Consider the following 22,986-nt stretch of genomic DNA (forward strand, 5'->3'; position numbering starts at 1 on the left):
TCACTCATAGCCACTCTACCGAACCAGGCAGAAACGATGATAATGGGCGGGGATTTTCAGTAGCACCACCTCGTAGGGCAGCAAGGAGGCTCAGTTCAAAACAAAAATGGCGTTCAGCAAGTCGAGCCATGCACCGGACAGAGTCGGTGGGGGCGAGTGCTATCGATCGAGTTGGCTCAAGGAGTGTCCGAAAAATCGGACGAGAGGTTGCAAGGTGTCCGAACTTTCGGCAGTTGTTATACATTATGGTCTATGGGGAGAATGGCGGTGCCGTGAAGCTGACCGAATAATCGAGCATGTCCGAATTTTTGGAGTCCGGAAAATCGGTCGGCGACTGTACAGTGAAACCTCGTTAAACCGTAGTAGGCCGAAGCTCGGAAAAAGTACTTACTAAACGGTAGTACTGCTTAACCAAAACGGCATGAGATCGCCCACTTACTTGTCAAAAACGGAACTCAGAAAGAGTGCGATGAAAGGGGAAGAAAGCATTCAGTATTTCTTCACTTCGCGCAACAAAAGTTATTTTCGTTTGATGCGGCGGCGGCCTAGCAGCGACGACAACGGCCTCAAGCTTACTGAAGCTGCGAGCCAGCTTTTCAGCCAGCCCCTTCTTCTCGGCAAACACTCGCATGGCAGATTCCTCGTTGGCGTTGCATGTTCTCCGTGCACGCGGGCGGTAGCACTGCAGAAGTCGCAGGGCGCCTTTTTTATTGCAGGGTGCTGTTCTCGTTGCGACAATTGCATTCATGAAGCTGATGTCATGCGCAGCTTCTGCCACTATCAGGCCTGAATCGCCCGTGCTGTCTCTTTCCGTGTCGTCCTCAGCAGTGTCGCTAGTCGACATTTCAGCAACAACAGAGGCAACGATGGCGAAAAGTCGAACTTCGTAGCCGACATCTCTTCGCGGTCGCAGCAGCACTGCTGAGCAACTTCTTTGCATTCCAAATGCCACACACTGTAGTCAACAGCAGATCCCTGTCGCGTGCCAGCGCCGACTTCTTCGTGTCACGTTCGATAGCACGTGTCACGTTCGATGTCTAATTTTTCTTCTATGCTGAGCACCGGTGTCTTTTTTATCCGAGCTTCGGCATGACGAGACTCCTTTTGCACGACGCCACAACGCTCTTTGGTCTGGCACGGCGCCGAAATGATGATGTTGATGCAGCTCCACGTGCAAATGCACAGGGCGCTTGGAGGCTGTTGTTCCGTCTCTGAGGCTTGTTGTTCTGCCGGGCCGCCCGATAGAAACGACGCACCGCCATATTTGCACGACAAAAAGTGGAAACACTACGTGTTAACCGCTACGTACGCAATAAGCTAGTACAGTCAAACCCGGCTATATCGAACTCGCAAAAAAACGCCTGTCAGTTCGATATAGAGCATAATTTGATATAAGCCTGCTAAATAATTGGATGTCATAAAAGCACATACCATTTATAAAATCACTTTATTAACGAAACTAGCTTAGTTTTCTAGCATTTTCTTCTGCTTGGGCAATATCGCTGCCTGCGACGCACGCACTTCCCCACGTTGTCAAAGGAGTCGGAGCAGCTGAGGCCGCAACCTTCCGCATTCGCACAGAAGCGCCGGACTAATGCGACTGCACCAATCACTTCGGAGGATGTGGGCAAAGGACCGTAGTTGCTTTCCTCAATGTGCCTACTTTCATTTGTGCTCGGTACGATGTCGGCGATGTAGTCTTCGTTTCCGGCCTCTACCGTGGTCGCGACAGCATCTGCACTCACCAACTCGTCCACCGTTGTTTCGAATGCCCCGGAAATTTTGACAGCTCGCTCCAAACTTCGGCAACACCGGCAACGGCTTCGTCGCATTGATCAGAATTTACAGTCCTCACCGAGCACGCGGAAACCGGCACCTATGAAGAACCCCTCGTACACGGCCGTGCGTACGCGTCGGGCACCATGGGCACCGGGTTGCGAGTCTGGCCACTTTAGCCCTAATCGTGCCGAGAGTGCTCCTCGGAATCTTGCACGCTGCGGGGACATCCAACTTCTCATCGCGTTCGACGCGATTTATGATTTCGAGCTTCACGACGAAAGGCGAATTCTGCCGCTTCATCACGGCAACACCATGGCAACACTGCGGGAGAAGGCCCACAAGGCGCAAACACGATAAACCAGAGAAGTAGCCAGACAACTCGCACTTTCACCATCTTGCACGAAGAGAGCACAAAAGCCTCTGATTGGCTGTCTGAGCAAGTGCTGTAGGCGGGCCAGGATCATTTTTTGCTGGGGAGTGTCGCTAGATAGTGATCTAAAGAAAGGAAGGACGCTTGATTCTGCAACCCGTGAGGGAGCACGGCGAAGCGTCGTCAGGGGAGAGGGGGTGGCGAGTGAAAGATGATAGAGAAAGAGGGAGGATGTGGCCTAATAGACTCTACTATGCACGACAGGGGGAGTGTCGACGGCTCGCCCGAACAGCCCGAGGCAGCGCGGCCACGGTAGGGTGAGCGGTTGGATGGAGCCGCGCCGCCGGGTTCCCCGCTACCGCGAGGGAAAGCCAACTTCTGGGGGCACTTTTCCGCCGCTTGACGTTCGATATATCGGGAGTCACTGCAATATTTGTTCGATGTAAGCGTAATTTTTGCTATATATATTCATTGTAACTATACCGTGACCAGAAATTGTTCGATATATAGAATAATTCGATGTAAACGGGTTCGATATAGTCGGGTTCGACTGTACTGTTTATGCGGATACTAAGCACATTATTTTCAATGGCTGCTGAGTCAGGGATTTGACTTCAATACTTTTAAAACGAAACTACTGTTTAAACGGGTACGGCTTAACGAAGCTTTACTGTAACTAAATTATACCGTCACTGCGGAAGAATACCGAGACAATAAATGAAAACTTCCACAAACACAGATGGTCAAATGGTTGAATTACAAGCAGCTGCTTTTCAAGTGCGGCTGAGTGCATATGCAACACGTGCTCTGCTTTCAGAGGTAATCTGCTGTGCAAAGAATGGACGTGTCGAGATGGTGTGGCATCATGTGCCCTGTCTTCCTGCGCATTTGGTGCTGGAGGTAGCATAATCTCAAGTTTAGGAGACGCATTGAAATGAGAGGCACATGAATCGCTGCAGATTGCACCATTGCACCATTGCAGATGATAGCACCACCGTGTTTCATCAACCGTAGCGGTGGAGTGGACGCGAAGGCATGGCTCGCTTCACTTTGTACCGTCGATATGAAGATATCGTCGACACGGCATGATACTCCCATCGTTGCCGACTCTCAAATTCAACAAAATGAATACAGTCGAATCCACTTATAACAATATTCAAGTGCCATGAAAATTCCATTGTTATAACCGATAATTGTTATAACTGGATTGCATGAAAAAATTAAAATAGAGGGATGGCAGAGCTGATGTGCAAAAACTATAATGGCGGGGAGGCCAGTGCCCCGCCCCACCACTTTCCTCCATCCAGCTGCTGATTGTGTTCCCTTGTCTGCTTTCTGGCATGTAACAAGCCGCGGCTATTGGCGTTAAAGAATGGCACTCCTATAACAACTGTAAAGAGGGGTCATGGGTGGCAAGCCATATGCGAGCACCGCCGAGGCATTGCTTTGGATGGTGCTTAAAGGGGCATTTTAAATATTGCAAGGCTGCCGCGGCAGCCTGTCAGCTTGAGAAATCCAGAAGTAATGCTGAGGCAAGATCGCTACAAGCATCTCGCCACGTACTTCTCACTGGCTAGCACGAAAAAATTCTATGTCCATCAGTCTTGTATGCTTTACGCGAAGCTTGCCCACATCCTTCGCCAAGGCATCCAGGTGCTCCACGTAGTGCAGCGGAAGGTTCCTTGCCTCCTGTGAAGACAACTTTGAGGCAGTGTGCCCTGTTGCCATCGCTATCTGATACAAGCACAATCGAGACGATCGCCTCATCGGTTAGAAGCACTTAAGTTTCCAAATCTATAGCCGTGCGCTTTCTTTTCACCGGCAATGCCGTGCATCGCCGATGATCAGCGGGCGAACCAGCCATCTTCTGTCTCGGCGGCGTGTGAAATGAGGCTGAGAAACCGCATGGCCAGGTACGATTTTGCCGCATCCAACAAAGAAGAACGCGAGCGATTAAGCTGTTTGCAGGACTGCGCTGAATGAGGAGCCAGCGAGAAATGTGCGAGCAGCACAGTTGGTGTAGCCCATTCATGCTTCGGAGGGTGGGGCGGTGCAGAGTTATGGGCGCAGCCCATTCGTGTTAGGAGGGGTGGAAGGAAAATGGGAGAGAGGCACGTGGAGATGGCTGGATGATGAGTGCACAACGACTGTTGGAGCAGCGGCCCATCGTTCAGCAGCTCGAATTTTTCGTTTTCTACTTTTTTCAAGGATTTCACATTTCTCTACCTCTCGGCTCGGACATCCGGCAGCCAGACTTCATCACTATAACCGATAATGCGGCATCGAGGCATTGCAGTAAGCGGGTTATTTCACCATGGAAAACACACAGAAGTTGACGGTGCAGCAGCTTCTCATTGTTATAGCTGATATACTGTTGAAACCGGTATCGATATAAGTGGGTTCGACTGTATTTTTAGCATTCAAATTATCTTTTTTTGATTGCTCGATAATTTGGTAAATTTGGCGGCCCCTTCTGTCTGAGACAAATTCAACAGCGGCTGTATTTATTTTCCTTTAAAAGATTAATTCCAATATAACGGAGCAATTGCCGATTTTACTGACTTCTTTATATTGAGGTTTAACTGTACTTGCTTCACCAGCAACTTGAAGGCAGGCTAGAACTGAGCAGTATGCCCACTCACCATCGAGTACACAGGGCCGCCCACCAAGTGGGGGCCCATCGTCTCGAGAGATGTCCTGAGTGCTCGGAGCCGAATGCACACTGTTGCCGCCTCCTCCCAGGTTCATGGGCAAGCCTGAGGATGGTAGGGGCCCCGATGATGTGCCTGCCATGTCTTGTTCTAGCCGAAGCTGTCGCCTGCGACGCTTGGACCACATTTCGTGGCAGTCCTGCCAGTGCGGGAGGCTGCAAGAAGTCAGATGGCACACAGTAAGTACCCACCTCCATAACTATCCCCTGTTTGGTCCTTCCACTATCAAAGGTAAGATACAAGCCTATGAAACCGCAGTGTTTGAACAGGTAATGACAGCGGTGCTGCTGACTGTCGCACATTTTTCAACTGTGTTGACAAAGTAGGCTTTCGTTTGGCTGAATCATTTCAGCTTAATTCTATAGGAAACAAATAATTATGCTACTGAGTGCTAAAGTTGCTCGCATTTCAAGATAGACAAATGTGCATGAGCACCATTTCCAAGGGTAGACGCACCCTGGGCTACCCCTTAAGACTGCATGCTTCAACACAGGAAATAACAGCTTTCTCTCATTACAATAGAAACTGGTGCACTCGAGGTCTCAGAAGTGCACAAGGGCTCTCAGCAGCAGACAACACTCTCAGGTGTTTAGTTGTGGGTTTTTGATGGGCAGGGGCACCCCGCCTGGCGTGGTGACAAAATTATAAAGCAGCAGCCTATATCACTGGCGTGCACATTGAAGAAGAAAAGGACATGTTTGTGAGGAAACAAGTGGTATGAGAATGAGGGCGAAGACTTTGCTCACACAGTTGACGTCTGTCTCATTAATACATAGAAAATAGCATGTGAAACTGAGTAACTCTACCAAGAACATTAAACGAGACATGACAATGATGTCTAGGTTGATTCATTTTAATGTTCCTAAAGCTACAGCTGGGCTATGGGGTGCGTGCCATAGCAGACAGCTACAGGCTAATTTTGCCCATTAGGTCTTCCTTATTATCATGGCATTACCGTACCTGCCTTCAGCTCTCTAGTGTAATGCAGATAACATCACAAACCCACAACCTCATTGACTAAACAGTACCACACACTTACTCGGGTGGGGCCATACGCTCGGGCCGCACTTGGGCAAGCCAGGGGGAGCGCAGGGCTGCCTCGGCAGTGATGCGACGCTCAGGGTCCAGTTCGAGCATCTGGTCCAGCAGATCAAGAGCAGGACCTGGCAGGAAGGAAAACTCCTCGCGCAGCCGCCGCCGGTGCTGCTTTTTAGGTCGAAAGGTGGCCCAGTGGGGCAGCTGGATGACACGTGGCCACACGGCTGGACAGGGTGTGCCACACACCCTGCTGATGGCCTCCAGTTGGGCCATCTCCTGGTTGGCCTGGAAGACTGGCTTGCGGGTGAACAGCTCACCCAGGATACACCTGCACACAGCAGACAGGGGGGAGAGAAAACAAAGTGCTGTTTAACAGAGGTCCTACATTATCATCATCATAAGCCTGGCTACACCCACTGCAGGGCAAAGGCCTCTCCCATACTTCAACTACCCTGGTCATGTGCTAATTGTGGCCATGTTGTCCCTGCAAACTTAATCTCATCCATCCACCTAACTTCCTACTGCCCCGTTACGTTTCCCTTGTCTTAGAATCCCGTCCGTAACCCTTAATGACCATCGGTTATCTTCCCTCCCATCATTCTTCTTTCCATAGCTCCTTGCATCATCCTCAATTTAAGTAGAACCCTTTTCATAAGTCTCCAGGTTTCTGCCCTGTAGATGAGTACTGGTAAGACACAGCTGTTATACACTTTTCTCTTGAGGGATAATGGCAACCTGCTGTTCATGATCTGAGAATGCCTGCCAAATGCACACCAGCCCATTCTTATTCTTCTGTTTATTTCAGTCTCATGATCCGGATCCGTGGTCACTACCTGCCCTAAGTAGATGTATTCCCTTACCACTTCCAGTGCCTCGCTACCTATCGTAAACTGCTGTTCTCTTCTGAGGTTGTTAAACATTACTTTCATTTCCTGCAGATTAATTTTTTAGACCGACCCTTCTGTTTTGCCTGTCCAGGTCAGTGAGCATGCATTGCAATTGGCCCCCGAGTTACTAAGCAAGGCAATATCATCAGCGAATTGCAAGTTACTAAGGTATTGTCCATTAACTCTTATCCCCAATTCTTCCCAATCCAGGACTCTGAATACCTCCTGTAAACACGGTGTGAATAGCATTGGAGAGATCGCATCTCCCTGCCTGATGCCTTTCTTTATTGGGGTTTTGTTGCTTTCTTTATGGAGGACTACGGTGGCTGTGGAGCTGCTATAGATACCTTTCAGTATTTTTAGATACGGCTTGTCTACACCCTGATTCCATAATGCCTACATGACTGCTGCGGTTTCGACTGAATCAAACGCTTTCTCGTAATCCATGAAAGCTATATATAAGGGTTGGTTACATTCCACACATTCCTCTATCACCTGATTGATAGTGGGAATATGGTCTATTGTTGAGCAGCCTTTACGAAATCCTGCCTGGTCGTTTGGTTGACAGAAGTCTAAGGTGTTCCTGATTTTATTTGCGATTACCTTAGTGAAGGCTCTACATTTCACATTAAATGGATATCTGAAGCTAAGCTGGATCAGCAGAACGCACCCCTAGAATTCTAAATCAATCAGCTTTAGTAAGAGTGGAGCTTTGCCAAGCCTCAAAAAGACAAAAGGCAACATCCTCTCTATTTTCCCACACAAACTTTCCATACATCATATATCTACTGGGCATTACCTAGTTGTTTGTGGGAAATGAAAAATGAGAACACCATTCATACTTCACTTATATATAAGCAAAAAAAGAAAAATCTACAACAATTACGATACTCTTTATGCGAAACTTGAGTACAGCTGTCGTGTTTTCACTTCGCGATATACTGGCTGGTGCAGACAACCTGGCTTGTGCAGCACGTTGCAGAAGGACTGAAGTGTAGCGCGACTGCCTCACTAATAGGGAGATCATGAGAGGAAGCGTGTGAGAGATTAACAGCAACTGCAGCAGACAACCTCCGCTAATGAAGTGCTGTTTCCATACAGACGCAAGCTACTCTGGTGTCATCTCGTAGCCATAGTTGCCGCAAAGCCCCTCATGCGCAGTACTATGCTTTTCTTCTCATGCTTTTGCCATACCCACTTGCTCCACGTTCCTTCTTTAGCTCGCCACTTCTTTTCATCCCCACTGCGAAGATAAGAGCGAAGGCTTCGCTTTCGCTCTCATTTTTCGCTGTGCTTGTTTGCACAGGTAGGAGGTAGGACGCCGACGCTTGCCACAGAAATAAGTACTACAAACATACTTTCCTTGCACAAAAAAGAAGCCAAATAGGCAATAATGCCACTGTGACATCACAGTAACATCCCAACACTACAATTAAAATATTCTTCAAAATGGGAAGTCTGGCCTTTATTTTTTTAAGTAAAGATCACCTTCAGTAACAATCCACCAGCACAAGCACAGGGGCTGAGTGACTGCCTGAAGGCCTGAGCAGCTACCCGAGAGCAGATCGGGACACATCAGCTTTAGGAGCTGTCTTGATGCAATGCCAATGATGATGCCCCTATACAAGCTCATAGTTTCTCTGTAGTGTCCCTTTGAAAAGAGAGTTGGGTCTTGCACTGAAATTAAAAAAAAAAAATTTCCCCACTCAAGTTATGGTGATAAAAACTTTTCAATATTATGAGACGCCGGTCAATGCGATGCTTTTATTCCAGAGCAGCAGCACGAGAAATAGCCGAAGCAGACAGCAAGCCAAAAGATTATGATTGGTGTATACAGATGACATGCACAAATAGCATTCACAATATGCATAATTTTATGCGCTTATTACAAATATGAGGTTCATAATCTATTTCTGTTCATCTCATTTAGTTCTAACGTTCTGCAGGTTTCCTCTTCGTTATTTATTAATCTTGCTACAATTCAGTTGCTTATTTTGCTATACAGGGTAGAACTACAATTACTTTTGCATGATGAAAGAAATCCACTAAAACCAATCTTACTGCATCTACTACACAATGAGAAGTGAAACTACCAACACTTCAAAACACTTGATTGTGAGTGTCTATCTGGAAGTCTCACAACTTTGTTCTAGGGTAGACAGAGTAACAAGATTGGCCTCAATGGATTTCTTGAAGCATGCAGAAGCAATTCATACCCTGTTTAGCAAAATGTGTTAAAAATTCATAATTTTTTTTTTTTTAATATTAGGTAAACTTAAATCAAACCTGAACCACATAAAATTATATATAGTATCTACAAGTTTTGGCAGTCTAAACATGGTTGAGAATGCTGCAATACAATATAGTGCATGAGTGCAGTCACGCACGTAATTTCGTTTTCTTTCCATATTTCACAGGCTTCTTTTAATGCTGGAAAAAAGTACCACTCAAAGGTATGTTGCCACAAAAATACTATTGGAAACTATCAGCAGTTTCTTAACCCTCTCTAACAACGTTACGAAACACGCTTGGCTCTAAAGTGAACATTAAACATTGTTCATTATTGACCTTGGTTATTTCACTATCTAAGCAGAATATAAAATATACTCTGAGAAGTGGCACGTGACAGCAAACAATGTGTTCTCAATTTCAACCAGCTGCAATGTATTGAGTCTTTTTCTTTTTTTAATGCCCTTGGGTCAAATTATATAAAACAGAGAGAAAGCGAGATAAAGCGTGCGAGGGTGAGCCGGCGAACACTGCTCAATTTCGCGTGCGCGGACAAGGAAGGCGGGACGGTCGCACGCGAGGCACGGGGGTGAGGCGGGGGTATTTTCGGCGGCTGCTGCTTACTGCACGGCCATGCGGGCGCCATATCTTGAAAGTGATCTGTGACGTGGCCAAAGTGCGCGCCCGTATGGGCCTCATATGGCCTCATCTTCAAAGCCATCTACGATGCAGAGTGCGCATAGTGCTGGTAGCTTCGTATGCACTGTGCTTCCTATGTGTCGTACGCGACAGTTGCACAGAGGTCAATCGGCTCGCGGCTGCTGCCGCGGTTTCTAACTCCGGCATTTTCACAGACAGTTTCCACTTTCATCGAGCGACATGTGTGTTCCTGTTTATTTGTGCGCACATGACACCGTGCTGGTTAATTTAGTTAGTAAGCGAATGTTTACAAGTTTATATGGCCGATAAAACTACTATCCTTACTTCGTATAGCTATCTACTAATTTGCTATCGCAATTGATGCTTTGGTTTTCGGGCGAAACTGCGACGTTCATTTTTCTCCATGCCAGTCGGTGCGACAAACGCACGGACGGAGCAAGAGCCACCTCGATGTCAAGCACGGCGTTCTGCATTGGATGCGTCCGGTGACGTTGGCTGAGCCAGTGATTTGATGTATAGGCGTTTTTGTTCGCACCAACGTGACGTAGCATGTGTGTGCGTGTGCTCACGTCACGCCGGACTATATAGTACGCACCTTAACAGAGCGATTTCTTTCTCTTGACTTTCATTAGTTCGAATTTTGGATAATTCGAACTTTCTTAGCATCCCCGCGGAATTAGAATTAACAAGCTTTTACTGTAAGCATCTTTACCTATCTGTTTTATAGCGCGTGGTGCCTAGTGCCAATGGTTTTAGTAGGCAATAATCCAAACGCACCGCCGTTCCATGTTTTAGGCAGCATGATGTGGGCTTCACGTTTCGCTTTGGTGGTATGTATCCGGCATCGCCTTTCAGCTCGATTCTGTTTCGGTTTCCCGTTGCCCCCCCCCCCCCCCCCCCCCCTCTCTCTATTTTATATATATATATATTAGATGCAATAGGGAAATGACAAGAGGCATGTCGGGCCACTGGAGCACCACCAGTACGGTGCGTGTCGGCGTCTCTTGCCGCAATGATCCGCGCAACGCTTTGCATTACGTAGATGTCAATGATTGTCAAATATTTTTAGTTACTTTGGATCGCATGTTTTCCCGGTTAGTACATTCTTTTCCCAGTTGTTCTCAAAAACGTATGAACTAGGTTCTATTGTGTGTGTGTGTGTGTGTGTGTGTATATATATATATATATGTTTTTGCAACTTCCTGTCGAGCTTTTATGCTCCTGTAATGTCAAGTTGAGCCAAGTCAGGCCAAGCTTTGCCAGAACTGCTTTCTTAAAGTGCTTGGTTAAAACACATTGGCGGGCTAGTTGGTTAGAATCCATGACAGAGTGTAGAAGCGTGACTGAACGAGGATGTGGAAAGAAACAGATACACAGACACAGCGCTTCAGAGAAGCGTTGTGTCTGTGTATCTATTTCTTTCCACGTCTTCGTTCAGTCGCGCTTCTACACTCCACCATGAATACCAAAAGTGCTGACACTGCTGTAGAGAAAGTGTTGAAGGAGACCACAGAAAACACCAGGGGACTCACTAACATGAAATATGTACAAATGTACTAGTATGCGCACTGCTATGCATTGAGAGCTGCCACTGTTCTTTTGTTTCACGTGTGGGCATAGAGGCAGGGCTACTCGTGAATATGAATTTTCTTTAAATCATGATTAGCATTGAAAACAGCATGAATGCAACATAATTTGAATGTTTCTCAAAGCGAGATGCATAGTACCCTCAATAGCTAACTTATGTACATTAATTTAGAATCAATTGAGAGGAATCCAACAACAGTTCTGAAGTTTCACAGGAGAGAGTCGTGGCACACAATTTTAAGAGATTTTCTCTGCAAATTAAAATTGTATAGCCAAACCTGGGATTATTTTAGCTGGTTAACTTCGATTCTTCCTCAGCTTTAGCTCCATACAAATGTGGGGTCGGCTTGTCTGGATCACAGTCTCAATTTTTTTTCTCACAAGTGGATTTGATCTGGGTGGAGTCTTGTGAATGTGAGGTCAATGTGTAGCATATCTGACTGGCGCTGCTTCAGACGGCTTTTGGAGTACTTTCCAGGTACATCAAGGCTGTAGCCAATGTATGCGCACGAGTCAGCATTTGATCAGAGTATGGCGCCATACCGTCGAAGGCGAGTTTTGCACATCTCAGGAAAAGGAGCACTCCTGAATTTTGTTCAAGATGTGGCCAAATCACATGATGCTGCTGATCTAGCGAGCGAAACATATTTGTCACTATAACGGCGAGAGTGCGCTCAACCTCCTTGGTTGTGAGGCACTCGTTGGAGCCATCCGATGCAATCGTTCATATGGCTGCACAGGAGATCACCTTCAGGCGATTCTTTATACAGCGGTCAGAGTGCCACTTCAACCAGGCAGCGTTTGACACACATATTAGTTTCGTGCTTCAGTTGAGATTGCTTGAAGTGCTCAGCAAAGGGAAGATCAACAGTGCTGTTGTGATTGTGCTGTGTTCACTTCTGACCATTGGGTACTGGCTATTCTTGAAGTTTAGCCAGAGCCAGTTCTTTGCAAGGTGGTCAAGGCAAATCTGGATCAGCAACCGCAGGTCAGTCCTGTTGTGTGCGGTGAGGAGCACATCATATGTGCAGAGAGCAGGGTTGCCAGTTGAATATTGCATGCCGTTAGCCAGCAGTGTATAAGCCTCACCAGTTCTAACCTCACTAAAACCAATAATATCCCCCACAATGCCCGATTGTTCCTCAGAGTCCTGTTCAGCTAAATTCCCTCAAGAGGGTTCGTATGTTGAACGTTCCAGATTCAATTTCCAGTCGTGGCCTGTCCGGGTCCGGAGATTCTCGACAGCCTCTTCTGCGTTGCAGGTCTGACCGCCGCCTTGGTCAGGGGCTCCACAGCTGCTGGGGGCTGAGGGCCATGGGTTGGTTAACTGTAGGAATCATGAGGGAGGTAGTGGCAGAATACTGCACCAGGGGGCCAATTCCTGTTCTGGGTCTTGAAAAAAAGGAGAGAGAGAAACACCGTGGAAAAAAAACATACGATCCAAAGCAACAAAAAAATTTGACAGGCTCAACTGTGGCTGACATCTATTATGTGAAGCGTTGCGCGAATCGTTGCAGAACAAGATGCCGACACACGTCGAACTAATCGGGTTCCAGTGGCCCAAGATGCGTTTTGTTGTTTTCCTATTGCATAGTGTTTTAGGATGGCAATGGGAAGGAGAAACGAAATCAAGCTGGTGGGCAAAGCCAGATGCTGTAGGAGCAAAACGTGATGCTCACATCGTGCTGCATGCAGCAGAGAACTGCAGCGCATTTGTGTTATTGCCTACTAAATGCATGCAGTATGCTTCCAACAGCACTACACCCCTTGCACCATGAAACAGATCCGTGAACATTGTTATCGCAATAGGGTTGGTGGCGATAGCTGTGAATGTGTGCAACAACCTGGTAGGAGATTTACTGGTACCGAAATAAACTGAATGGACACCAGCGTTTTCTGGCTTTTCTTTTTTACACAAGATGTAGCAGCTGAAAAACATATTGTATGATTGCAGTCTGTAGCAGGGTACGCAGGCACATTTGGATTATCGCTTATTATTATCGATTATTATTATGAGCAGCTGAAGCGAAATTGAGCTAGTGGGTGAAGCCAGATGCTGTAAGAGCGAAATGTGACGCTCGCATCGCGCTGTCTGCCACAGGAAACCGCAGCGTGTTTGTGTTATCGCCTACTAAAGGCATGCAGCACGCTTCCAACAGCACTACGCCCGATGCACTGTGAATCAGATAGGTTAAGATGGTTATTGCAATAGGGTTGGTGGCGATAATATGTGCAACGACCAGGGAGGAAATTTGCCGGTACCGGAATAAGAAACTGAATGCAAACCAACATTTACGCAGCTTTTCTTGTTTACACGAGATCTAGCAGCTGAAAAACATATCATACAATCACAGTCTGCAGCAGGGTATGGAGCCAAGTTTGGGTTATCATTTATTAAAGAAGTGCAGTACGCTTCAACCAGCACCACATTCTGTGAAACAGATAGGTAAAGATGCTTATCGCAATATGGCTGGCGGCAATACAAATTTTCATATAACGAATCATGGGGGACCGCCGAAAATAGTTATTCTGAAAGGTCGTTATAGTGAGAAGTCCAAAAATTAACCATTCCGCCCATCAACCCCTCAGTTCCTAAGTGGTCACCGTTTGAGATGTCCACGAAAACGTCGCTGTTGGCTGCTCTCAGCCCACGGTGTTGCCATTTTCCATAGATTCCGCCGCTGCGCACCACCAAAGCACCACAAGTGACGCGCGCGAGGCAGACGGTGAGAAAACTGCTGACAAAAAGGAAGCTCTATGTCGCTTCCAAAGCGCAATGTTTTTTTGTTTGTGTGTTTTCCCATTCCTTGCCATGGACATTGCAACTGGCTCATTTGAGGTGGACACCTGAACTACTAAAGTGCAAGCGCGCACAAACAGCACCGTCCGGAAAGTGCAAAGTGTGACCATGTGGCATCCCCACGAGTACAGTAAAAACTCGTTAAACCGTACCCGCTTAAACAGTAGTTTCGGTTTAAAAGTAGTAAAGTCAATTCACCGACTCAGCGGCCATTGAACATAATGTATTTTGTATCCGCATAAACCGTACCAGCTTATTGCGTACGCATCGGTTAAAACATAGCGTTTCCACTTTTCATCGCACAAACACGGTGGTGCGTCGTCTCCACCGGGCGGTCTGGCAGAACAACAAGCCTCAGAGATCGGTACAACAGCCTCCAAGCACCCTGTGCGTTTGCACGTGAAGCCGCACCAACATCAACATCATTTCGACGCCGTGCCAGAGAGAGAGAGTGCGTTATGGCGTCGTGCAAGCGAGGACTCGCGTCATGCCGAAGCTCGGATAAAAAAGACGCCGGGTGCTCAGCATAGAAGAAAAATTAAGCGCTGCTGCGACCGCGAAGAGATGTCGGCTACGAGGTTCGACTTTTCGCCATCGTTGCCTCTGTTGTTGCCGAAGTGTCGACTAGCGACAGTGATGAGGACGACACGGAAAGCGACAACACGGGCGATTCAGGCCCGACAGTGGCAGAAGCTGCGCGTTACGTCAGCCTCGTGAATGCAATCGTCGCAACGAGAACAGGGGCGCGATGACGTAACTATTCCAAACGAAAAGATTTCCGAACTCCGGCACCCGGCAATGAAAAAGGCGCCCCGGGACTTATGCAGCACTAGTGCGCGCGTGCACGGAGAATACGCAATGCCAACAAGGAATCTGCCATGTGAGTGTTTGCCGAGAGGAGGGGGGCTGGCTGAGAAGCTGGCTCGCAGCTTGTCTCAGAAGTCACCAGTAAGTTTGAGGCTGCTGTCGTCGTGCTAGGCCGCCGCGGCATCAAACGAAAATAACACTTATGTCGCGCGAAGTGAATAAATACTGCATGTTTTTTCCCCTTTCATCGCACTCTCTCCGAGTTCCGTTTTCGACAGGTAAGTGGGCGATCTCATGCTATTTCGGTTAAACAGCACTACCGTTTAGTATGTACTTTTTACGAGCTCCGGCCGACTACGGTTTAACGAGGTTTCACTGTACAGAGATTACATTTCTCCCCACACATAGCTAGTACAGCTACGCGTGTGTAGCCGGTGCATTGTTGCCTCCGGAATAGATTAAGGACAGAGAGAGAGAGAGAAAAGGAAATTTCTTCAGTTTCCGCTTTTTTTTTTTTTACTGAACGCCATCGTAGGTTTTCCGAACCTGTGCGCCATACATCCTTTTCTGCCCCTTGTTGTCTGCTAGCCTACTGTTTCGGATGCCGTGAAAGATGCATGAAAATCTAAGAATCACCAGATTTCTGAATATTAGCTCGTAGTCCTGAGGCATTGTTAACATGACACGGAAACTGAATAACAATTGTTATTCTGAAATGTTCGGTATTCTGAAGTTCATAGTACTGAAATATTTTTACACTGAAACCATAGAAGTCAGCTGGTGATTTCCGAAAAGTTCGTTAATGTGGCGTTCATAGTAACGAGATTTCACTGTAACTGTGAATGCAGTATGCGACAATTCCAGGTGGAGATTTGCCGGTACCAGAATAAGAAATTGAGTGCACACCAGGCGACTACTGTTCTCGACTGCATTTTGTTTTTTACATGGGATCTAGTGACCAGAAAATGTATCATACAATTACAGTTAGGCGATGTTAGGAACTTTTTGTTCTCAACTGCAAATGTTGGTGCCGGGAAATCGCACATAATGGGATCGTATCAACAAGGTTCTACTGTACACAGTAAGACTTTGTTCATTCAAATTTCACGGGACTAAAAGAGATGTCCAAATTAACCGAGTGTCAAATTATCAAATGTACCAAGAAAACAAACGAATGCTTACAGCATCAACATGGCTTTGTTTGCTGAGGAAATCTGCAATCCTCATTTATATTTTGCACAATATCAATGCAGAAGCACAATTCTTATCTAGTGACTGATAAGCACTCGCAACAGCAAAGGCCTCACGAACTCCCTTTGCAGTGCAGCAGCGGTGCAAGACAAGACTTCATCCAAGTAGAGGCACTTTTCACTAAAGTGCGCATATCCTGATTTATTTTGCCGTGAGTCGGCGACTACAGTTGAACCTTGCAATAACGAAATCAGCGAGGAAAGTGAAAATGTTCGAGACTTTCATTTTTGCAATGTGATACAGCACAGATATAGAATGTGTTACAATGCAAAATTTTACTGACAAAATTCCGTTAGCCTACTTTAGCAAACCTTGCAGGCCCAATGCATCGCTCAGCAATGGCGGCATTGGCATGGAGCAGTATTCTCATTCGATCGCTTTCAGAGATACCATCACCTACATGAAAATTCTCACAACTTGGTACAGGACATGGAGCAAGTGCTTCATACATGCAACATTCCTCCAGCCCATGCTGTCGCCCATAGATGCAGTCCGGTGCCAAGTGCGAAAGTGATTGCATTTCGTATCGTCAGAAGCAATTGGAAGAGAAAACGGCCCCTTGGCGCAAATCTACATCTGGCGATGCTGAATCCAAATGCGATGCCTGTTGGCTGGTACCGAAATCAGCGTTCTTGAAGCAAGGTACATATTTTCTTAAACAATTGCTCAATCAAGGCCGTATGCATGGCAGTCCACGTTTGAAAAAAAAAGCGTGGACTGCCACGCATCCAAGTACCATGAACAAGTTCACGTGGTGGGACGTGGATTTCCCCACATAAAAAATTAGCACATAAGGCACTGTGCTGCCAACGACTTGTAAAATTTAGCTTCAGCATCCTAACATAAATCTGTGTCAAGTGCAATGAATGCAGCCAGCTGTTGCACTGGGCAAGGAGCCTTGACTCACCCGCAGCTCCAGACATCAATAGCAGGTCCGTACCGCTCCTCTCCCAAAAGTAGTTCTGGCGGTCGGTACCAGAGTGTAATGACCTTGTTTGTGTAGGGCCGTGCCTTGTCTTCTGCACTGTATAGTCGTGCCAGCCCAAAGTCAGCCAGCTTAATTTGGCCTCTGAAAGATGGAAACGGGATAATGTATAGACGTGATGAATATGCATAGAGAAACGCCAACATGCTGTGGATGAATTTAGCATAGCTAATTCACCCTTATCCTTATGTGCGAACAATATTTAACTCGCAGTAAGTAGGGATATGCACAAACTTAATTTCCCCAGGACTACAGTTGCCAATCCGTAATTTGGACATGACGGGGACTACCTATGTCTGACTAATTGTAAGTTCGAAATACAGTCAAACCTCTATATAACAAACATCAATTTAACGAAATTTGTGATTTAACTAACTTTTTTTCATTTCCCAATCTTAGTTCCATGGAAAACCATGCAGTAACAGTTCGAATTATTGCATGGCGAGCTGCAAGGTGTGCGGATTTCGGTCGACCTCATAGTTAAGATCTATGGGGCTTGCGGCGGTCGCTCAGAGCTGTCCACATTATCAGTGACTGAATTATCGGTCAGCGAGTGTATACCAGTCAAGGAAAGCACGGCAAATGCAGTGCAAGCCACAATATCCATAGTGCTTTGAATTTGTGCACCTAAGTGCTGATGAGGAGGTCATTATACTGCGGTGCACACATGCCGGGAAGCTATTGGCTGTAGTCCGTAGCAGGAGATTTAGCTTTACTACTTTGACTGGATTCGCAGTAATAATCTGGGCAGAGGTTCGTGTATGGCGTTTCATTCACTGCTGCACAACTGCAAACAGCACATCCCTAGAACAAGCTTTAAGCAGACATGGTGACGATGAAAACAACCTGAAGTATCTTCAGGTTTGAATTGGAAAGTGCTTCAGTAATTGCATTGAGACCTGTTACATATGCATACACACCTGTTGTTCATGAGTATGTTCGAGCATTTGATGTCACGGTGCAGGAAGTTTCTTCGGTGGCAATAGCTAAGCCCGTCCAGCAGTTGACGCATGAAGGAGGCCACATGGTGCTCATTGAAGTCCACCAGCCCCGATTCCAGCAAGCCCATCAAGTCGTGGTCCATGTATTCAAACACCAAGTAAAATGCCCCTGCGCACAACCAACACCGATGTTTCGTTAAAAAAATAGGCAGTGAAGAAAACTACTGACCACATCACACGATTAGCACTGTGTGCAATGAATGTGACTGCCACACACTATGTCAACAATGCACAGCAGTAAAGATGTGCGACAGGAATCCAAGCTGTAACCAAAAACTGTAAGAATCTGTCCAGTCAATCCTTTATTATGAATTGTTAACTGTCTATATGGAAAAAAATCCCAGGTTCTCCAATGTTATCATAACTTCCTGTATCTAAGGCAACAGCTATCGCTCTGCACAACAGCCCCTCACCAGGCCACATAGCAAATTTTGGTTATACGCTGGAAATTCTTATGTGCCCTCTTGGGGAAATGCTACAAAAATTTTTCAAATTGGTTCATTAATAGCTGAGGTAGAAATATTTCAGTGTTGCGAACCCATGATTTCAAGAAGGTGAACGTAACTGCCAATAAGGACACTCTCTCAACTTGTCCTATCTAGCCTCCATAAGCAAAATCCTTCCCTGCGTTCTCCCATACTGGAGCAGGAGGACCACGTGAAGCATGCATCATGGGCCCCGCCTCTTTTTCTTTCCCCTTGTGCTTTTTTGCTGCGCGACACACTTCCGATGACGGTCGCAAGTGCGAGTTGTTGCATTTGTCTTGTTTCGCACAGCACACGAGAACACCTGACCGGCGGTATGAGTCAGTGCTACACAAACACTGAGGCAGATGCAAGCGTATCGTGTATCAGATCACAGAGCATGAGTATGCACTGGAACATGGTAGAAAATGACAGTTTCGCTCTCAGCGTGCTCGACTGCACGACGTGGGAACAAGCAGATGAAACAGAAGTACATCTCCCTTGCTGCAGTGCGAAGTAAAAAAAAAACATGCAGACATTTGGGTTGAGTGTTTTATTATTTCTCTAAACTTTAATTTGTCTACTGATGCAACATATTACCCAAATAACAGATGTTGCCTAGAATAACTCTTGAAGTATCACGGGTCACTTTGAGCGACGTCACAACATATACATGTACACGGTTGTCCACTTCCAATTTGAACACTGCTCCGGGCGGCCGGCGAGGCCTGCGCTCCGCGGAACGCCGCTCGTGGGCGCCGGGGTAACTAACGCGCCGGCGCACTGGCAGCCACAGGCGTGGCCTCAGCCGCGTCGTCTAGTGTGTGCTGGCGCGCTGTAGCAGACGACGCAGCTGAGGCCACATCTATGGCTGCCAGTGCGCCGGCGTGTTAGTTACCCCGGCGCCCACGAGCGGCGCTCCGCGGAGCACCGGCCTCGCCGGCCGCCCGGAGCCGTGTTCAAATTGGAAGTGGACGACCGTGTACATAAGCGCACTTGCTGATGTATGTCATCCCCCATGTTCGAGTGTGGCGCCCACGTGGAGAAGGGCAAATGTCATTTAGTTTGAAATTTTGAGCTTGTCAGCTCAAAATGGTCACACCTGGTGAGGGGCCCTTGAAAACGATCACAGATACCATAACTGTCTATTGGTTATAATGAGCACATTTCACGGCATTTACAATTTCCCAGCCCTGCCCATTAAACTGCATCCAGATATATATATATATAAAAAAAAAACATTTTTAAAAGCAACGCACTGTTACAACGAAAACTTCAGACCCAGTCGCTGTAAAAGGAGGGTGCATGAATGTTCTGAAGCACTGAAGTGCACGCCCCCGCTCCTGCAGTTCAACCTTGACAAAGATTATACCACTGAAACGGGCTAGCCCCGCACGCAAATGTCGGAAGTCACAAGAAAAGTCGCTCATTTTTAACCGTGCTAGAATAACCATGCTTAGAAGCCATGACTCCAGCGTGCTTCAGGGCAAAGCAGTAAGCATATGGCAGCTGTGGCCTCCGAGAATGGAGGCCACAATGACAGTACATTAACACTGCTCCTCATACCGTCTTGGAAGCTACAGCAGTGGCACTCTCATTTTTGCGCATTTCTCCATGCGGCACTACATGCACAAAGTTATGTACACTTTTTGAGATGATTTGGACCAATTTGAACCTATGGCCACTCAAACTCGAGTCGGCGAGAACGCGCCACGACGCGCCACTATCACAAAGAGTTGCTGGTCACAGTTTGTCGACACTTCATTTAGCTTGCTGTTGATAACAGTTCGGGTTAGTGTTCTACCTTTCAAACTTCACATTTTTTCGACCGAAGTGACATAAAAAAACTAGTGGTAAGTGAATACTTGAACATTCAATTTCGAATTGAATAGCTAACTTTTTATTTTTTATTTGATTTTTCATATAATCGGTAGCCACAGTAAATGACCTGGCCATGGCCGGTGCTTTGACGCATGCAGCATTCCCACACCATGCAATATCTATTGGTACAAGGTCAACCGGATCAATCGAAGCAAGTAACGGTATGCAAACGAAGTGAAGAACAAAAGTTATAGCGACATTTTACTTCACTAACGCAGGTTACATGCAAGCATGTGGGTGCTACTCCCTTTTTGTGCATTGTGCATAGAATGGTTTAGAAATGCTTCAGAGACAGCTGAAGATGTGGTTGGCAGGCTGAAACCCCAGGGCAAAGTGTTCAGCAGTAGACTAACAGACAGTGCAAGTCCATCAGGATCTTCGGCAGCGAGATACCAGCCGCCCAAGTGTGTAAGTTGCAGGAATTGAGGTATGCACAGGCCCCTTCGTGAGGGCATTCACCTGTTCTCTTGTTCCTATGCCTCTCCCCTTTCCACTCGCAACGGCTGTCGGCAGCAGTGTTTGCGATGGAAGTGTGGGATTCTCTCTGGGATAACACTGGGTACATACACGCTTTTCTCTCGTCCGCTGGCCCCTTTGTGTCTTAGACTTGAGCTCGTGTACGGTGCCTCTGCTTGTGCGCTGAGTGCATACCTTGTGTTCATCATTTCCGGACGCTACACTGAAGAGCAGTGCCTATTGCTCGCGCATAGCCAACTGCACCGTAGCACACTTAGTGGAGGCCCAAACTGAAGGAGACTGCCCGAGCTTTCGTTAGTTGGCCCATTGGTTATCGCCAGAGCAAGCAGCATAGCCATGGGAGCGTTTCCCCCATGGCTATGCATGGCCATCACAGGAGCCTTTACTCTCGCAACGACGTGCTATAGGTGCCCTTGTCTGTATTTTCCCCCCTTGGCGTTTGGTTCCAGCAAACCCTGGGAACAGGCATTTGAGTAGTGTTGGGTGCTGCTGGAAACAAATGGTTTTCGCCAACTCAGGGCGATACTGTGTTTTCTTGCATGTGTAGCGCTCAGCAGCTCCTTTGTGGCCTGAGCGCACATGCATCTGCACACTAGGCTATGGCTGATGTGGCCCTGTGCCTCGCCAAGCCTGAACCCGCGGTTGTCAGTACTCCTGTGAGACCCAAGACCCCAACGAAGAGCTGCATTTTATTCCGCATTATTAAATTTTTATCGAATCTAATGTGCACTTCTTTTTCGCTTAAAATGAGTCCAGAAATTGCGTGCATGTTAGAATCAAGTATGACCCTAAATCTGCGTTAGCATATCGCCATCGGCATTTCAAAATGGTGCCTAGTACGCGCCTCGAGCCTTACTGCCATAGCTTCCTCCATGTGCTGTAGTGTGCTTAGGCCATGGCTTAGGCAATGCTTGCTTTGGCTTAGGTTAGTGCACCGCCCGTCTTCCCGTTTCCTGCGTTTGCTCTATCAGCATGGAAGTGCTGACTCCAAAGACCTGCCGAGTTCATTATGATGCCGTAATCAAAAGGAAAGCGATCACGTGTGCAGATAGAGATGGAAATCGGGCTGCATCACAGCCATTCAGAGTTCCGAGAGTTTGCGTGCGGGACTGGCGCAAACAGGAGAGGCATTCTACAACGGTGGCTGCTACGTACGGCGCAGGCCACATGGCCCCTATCTAGAAAGCGATCTGCGACAGAGATAAGTGTCTATGCATCTAGGTGCACTGTGCTCTCGTCACTTAGTTCGCATTGAAGCAAGAGGCTGCATAAAGGTCAATTCCCTTGGTCCTGCTACCGCACTTCCTCCAGTGTCTTGATAAAGAGTTCCCACGGTCATTGAGTGAGATGTGTTCATGTTTGCTTGTGCACGCATGACACTATGCTTGTTAAATTAGTAAGTTAATGTTTAAAAGTTTGTACTGCCGGTAAAACTACTATCCTTACTTTTCGTATAGCTGTAGACTAATTTGTTATCATAATCGATGCTCCGCCTTTCAGGCAAAACTGCTACTTTTTTTTTTATTGGAACTTTAGTGCATTGGGAGTAAATCTGTTTTTTTCCAAATGAGAGAAAGTTGTATTCCTGTATGAAAGAATGAGGTGCACAGTACTGTAAAGGACTTTTCTTTTTTTAGGTCACAGCAAACAGGTGCGTGTTACAATTGAGGCCGTTTCTTTTTCTTTCTTTGTCCCGGAAAATGGGTGCGCTTTACAATCGAGGGCGCGTTAGAATCGAGTAAATATGGTATTATTATTACACCTGCTTTGTTGCAAGCCGCCTAGCACAATCTTCGAGTCTCCTGGGCACACCTAGCCTGTGCCTTTTGCCGGTCTTGTTTAGCTCATGCCCGACTTTGCCAGCAACTTCAGGGTCACTCGACTCGCGCTCGATGTGCCGCCGCTGAACATAACCATTTTGTATCTGCATAAACCATACCAGCTTATTGCATACATAGTGGTTAACACATAGTGTTACCACTTTTTGTTGCGATATCACGGTGGTACGTCTGCCCAGCAGAATAACGAGCCTCAGAGATCAGAACAGCCTCCAAGCGCA

At 46.9% G+C, this 22,986-nt stretch overlaps 1 protein-coding gene across 6 annotated transcripts in view; it reads right to left on the reverse strand.

Moving 5' to 3' along the window:
- The window catches only part of LOC126541558 (uncharacterized), a 108,894-nt gene that overhangs the window by 58,362 nt on the left and 27,546 nt on the right, over positions 1 to 22,986 (reverse strand). For all 6 annotated transcript variants that reach the window (XR_011892807.1, XR_008614751.2, XM_050188369.3 and 3 more), the window contains 4 exons: positions 18,025 to 18,214; positions 17,027 to 17,188; positions 5,900 to 6,226; positions 4,792 to 5,015 (listed from right to left, as the gene is read on the reverse strand). Coding sequence is in view for 4 of the 6 variants with exons in the window: in XM_050188369.3 (XP_050044326.1) it covers positions 4,792 to 5,015; positions 5,900 to 6,226; positions 17,027 to 17,188; positions 18,025 to 18,214 (903 nt within the window). In the remaining 2 variants the exon portion in view is untranslated. The remainder of the gene's footprint in view (positions 1 to 4,791; positions 5,016 to 5,899; positions 6,227 to 17,026; positions 17,189 to 18,024; positions 18,215 to 22,986) is intronic.

The sequence above is a fragment of the Dermacentor andersoni genome, chromosome 2, assembly GCF_023375885.2.
Source record: "Dermacentor andersoni chromosome 2, qqDerAnde1_hic_scaffold, whole genome shotgun sequence".
In the NCBI taxonomy this organism is placed as follows: Eukaryota; Metazoa; Arthropoda; class Arachnida; order Ixodida; family Ixodidae; genus Dermacentor; species Dermacentor andersoni.